The 3,912-nt window shown below is 40.8% G+C and overlaps 1 protein-coding gene across 1 annotated transcript; it reads right to left on the reverse strand.

Annotated features, from left to right (window-relative positions):
• On the reverse strand, positions 1,199 to 3,153 carry LOC109828783 (protein RADIALIS-like 1). Its single transcript, XM_020395720.1, has 2 exons — positions 2,663 to 3,153; positions 1,199 to 1,528 (listed from the first exon to the last, which is right to left on the reverse strand). Exon 1 carries the CDS (start codon positions 2,897 to 2,899, stop codon positions 2,672 to 2,674), a length of 228 nt encoding a protein of 75 aa, XP_020251309.1. The 5' UTR covers positions 2,900 to 3,153; the 3' UTR covers positions 1,199 to 1,528; positions 2,663 to 2,671.

Consider the following 3,912-nt stretch of genomic DNA (forward strand, 5'->3'; position numbering starts at 1 on the left):
ACTGGTATATTACTTAACAATATTTAACGTTTAAATGATCATCATTATGTCTCCATCCTCAGCAGTCTGAAGCCTTGTCGGCTGCCGGTTCCCCATATCACTGAAGTGACCTCCCGTCACTCACTGACAAGCATCGTCGGCTGCTGATTCCCAATATCATTGACGTGACCTCTCGTCGCTCACAAACCGACACATATAGAGCAAAGAGTGACTCAGCCTCCAGCTCACCCCTCACCGCCGTCTACCGCGCACTCATATATGAAGTAACTAATCTACCATTGGCATCCTCTATAAATACAGACGCTATTCGCCAAAAAGAGAGGTTCGACTTTTCGTAATAAAGCACCCCAAAAAAGAAAAACAACACCTAATACACAAGGAGAACACACCATTCCTCTGCTATCACACTCAAGTTCATCAACTGACTTGATCGTCGGAGGTACCACGGGGGAAACAAGCCCCGTCTTCTCACGATTCTCGCATGTGCAGGTCGCTTGCCCGTTCCGAGCTCTAAGAACTAGGCATAAAGTCGAGGGAAAATTCTGAAAATAGACCACTTTTGCTAAATATTTAGCAAAATCGATAATTTTGCTAAATATTTAGCAAAATCGACCTTTTTTTGGCCAATAGGCCAAAAAGAGGCCGATTTTAAAAAACAAGCTCCCGAAAACATACGGGACTAATAGTCCCGTATGTTTAGAACCAACTAATTGTTGGTTAGTGACAGTAAACATACGGGACCACTGGTCCCGTATGTTTATTGTGTTTAACCAATAAATTTTTTTGTGGTGCAATAGGGACCCAAAAACATGGGACCCTACATGGGACATGTGAGGTGTCGACTCTCTGTCCCATGATGCACTGTTCATGAACAGTGTATCATGGGACAGGGAACCGACACCTTACATGTCCCATGTAGGTCCGGTGTTATAGGGACCCAAAAACATAAGACCCTACACGGGACATGTGAGTTGTCGGCTCTCTGTCCCATGATGCACTGTTCAACATAGAACTTTGACGCATGAGACTGCATTCCACTTGATCGATCAGGCAACATAGAATGCCAATTGTAGAAGGATAGTTATCTGGCTACAGTACTTCAGTGGACCTGAACGATTATTGAGGAGCTGAGAAAGGAATAACAAAGGCTTGCGTGTTTAAAGCTAGCTGGGAGATCAGCAAGCGATGCTACTACATAGCCTTTAATCAGTAGATTTATGTTTAAAGCTAGCTGGGAGATCAGCAAGCGATACTATTACATAACCTTTAATCAGTAGATTTACATATATAAGAGCTACACGCTATTTCATAACCTTTAATAATTAGTAGATTTACATAAGAGCTGCACGCTAGAAAAGCTGCTGTGCGACATCTACTATTATTCCCTGTTCCTTATTTTATAGCATAATAATAATGCGTATCCATGTACATGCTCTTTTGCACGTTGACGTCATCTAGGACCCAACACTTGGGCTTCTTGCTAGCTAGCTACTACTGTCTCCCTTCCTGTAGCTTCACATATCTAATCCTGCCATCAAAGTAATTAAGCACAAAAGTAGCATTAATTAGATGTAGATTTCCAAAAAATTATAAACTATGAGGATCGCTAAGACTTTGGCTTATTATTCAATTCCAAGGTAAAGACAACAACAGGACAACTGGATGGGACGTAGAAAGGTGTATATATACATCATGAGCCATTGGCCTTGGCCATAAACTTGGAATCGATCACTAGATTGCTTAATTTAATTTTATCAGAGACGTTAGGATTTTATTCTAGTGCACGCAATTAAGAAACATGTGGAGGAAAAGGAAAGCACATGCAACATACATAGTTGTGCAAGGAGATTAGATCTCACGTGAGCTTGGTTTTGCTCGAGAGACAAGGATAAGGCGCTAGGACTGCTCTTAAGAGGTGTAGTGTATACTTTAGGGAGTGTCCTCGCTCGCTACGAATTAATAATATTTCAACTCCCAAGTGGGATTATTTATTTATTTATTTATTTATCGTGCCCTTATTCCCTAATAACTGAAACAAAACCAACTGTTCCATCTAAATCATCCTCCTTAACTAGCTAGGAGAACGTCCATAACAGAAGGAATTGATTGAAGAGTGGGGTACTACTACTGCAGTGACTTAATTGTATTTTTAGTTTAAGGCACGTACGCACTCTTTGACATCTCAGGGTAAACAACAATATACAACTCAATAAACATGTTTACACCAGCAATTAAGTTATCATCTACTAGTGGAGATGGAAAGGGCTATATATAGCTGATTCATGTATAAGTGGAGGTCCTTCATAAACAATGAAGAAATTAAGCTCGATCCGTACGTACCTAGTTATCTATAATGCTTCTAAAAAAAATATCTCAGGCATGCGCACAAGAGCGTATAACTAGATGAGGCACACTACACATTGGTTTAGAACTTTTGAGGAAATTAAGAACTGAAAACAGATAATTAGCTAAACAAAGCAACTACGTACGTACTTGCCAACACTTCTCCCTGGCTACTTGAGAAAAGAGAGGCAACGTACCGTTTCAATAAAAAAAAAAGAAAAAAGAAAAAAGAAAACTCAGATAACTAACTGCCTGCAAGAGTCAGACGCAAGAGCAAGAGAAACGCAATATCGAGAATTAGGTGCTAGCTAGCTGCTACCTGTGCCCCTCATCTGTAGTTAGGGAAGGGAATGCGACCAGACTCAATCTGCTTGATATCCTCCTCAAGAAGCTCGAAATGCCTCTTCACTTCTTCACGAGTCTTGCCCCCCACAGCACGTGCCACATTCTCCCACCGGTTGGGGCTATCCTGGTCATACACAGCCAGTGCCTTCTCAAACAGCTTGTTCTGCTTAGCAGTCCACTTCGAGCCTGAACTCTGCGATGATGATGCCATTATTGGTTAAAAACGGAAAGGAAAGGAAGGAGGAAAAAAAAAAGGAAGAATGTCAATTTGAAGCACAGATGAATTGATTCCTAGGACTACTGTGGGTATGAGGAAGCAGTTGGCAAGGGCCGCTAGCTCCTTATATATATACAGGACGGAGCGTGGGCCGGGTTGTGGGGTAGACGTACTACACAGTCCAGTTGGCAATCGAATATATTTGAACATAGAAGGTTCTGGGAGAGTAAGAACTAATGACTCGTAGGATTGAGAACCACATATATAGGGTATGTAAGAGATAAGAGGGAGTTAACCGGAGGAGAAATAAGAATAAGGGATCAAGTGTGCATGTGTGGGAGGAAGCACAAACCATAATCTCCAATGAGAAGGGAATTAAGGGCTGCCTTCAGATTTCCTATTTATGTGTCCCCTTTGAACAAAAATGCCAACAAATTAATTATAGCTACAGATAATCGTTGATTATATACTAAAGAGGTATGGCATGGGCATGCCTACATGGGTATATATCGACAGAATTAATGTGACATGCATGTCAATAGAGAAATTGCAAGGTAATACATATGAAAAGACAACAACATAACTATAAGTATCGACCCAATGACTATCAGATACGATGTGGCTTCAAGTTAGATCGAGATGCCTCCTACATAGTTTAGACATACTGATCTGTTTAATTACTGGCTCTCGAAGCTCATGAATCAAACTGTGGCTTTTTTACCTGTTGATGCAAAGAACAGGGTCTGATTTCCCAACTGGGATACAAAAGGTTAAGCCTTGGTCGTCCAGCACATGCTGGTCAGAAAAGGAAACATGAGCCACCGGCCACTCTTAATCTAATTAATATCTTGATTTAATTATAGAAAACACTCCTCGCATGACGTAGGGCAATAGGATCCTGATTCCTTATAATGATGCATCACAAGAATACAAGTTTTAATTAAAAAAAAATTTTGAAGCCCCTGTTGGGATCGAGAACCATTAAGTTATGGCCACTTTTACTGATT

Source organism: Asparagus officinalis, chromosome 1, assembly GCF_001876935.1.
Source record: "Asparagus officinalis chromosome 1, Aspof.V1, whole genome shotgun sequence".
In the NCBI taxonomy this organism is placed as follows: domain Eukaryota; kingdom Viridiplantae; phylum Streptophyta; class Magnoliopsida; order Asparagales; family Asparagaceae; genus Asparagus; species Asparagus officinalis.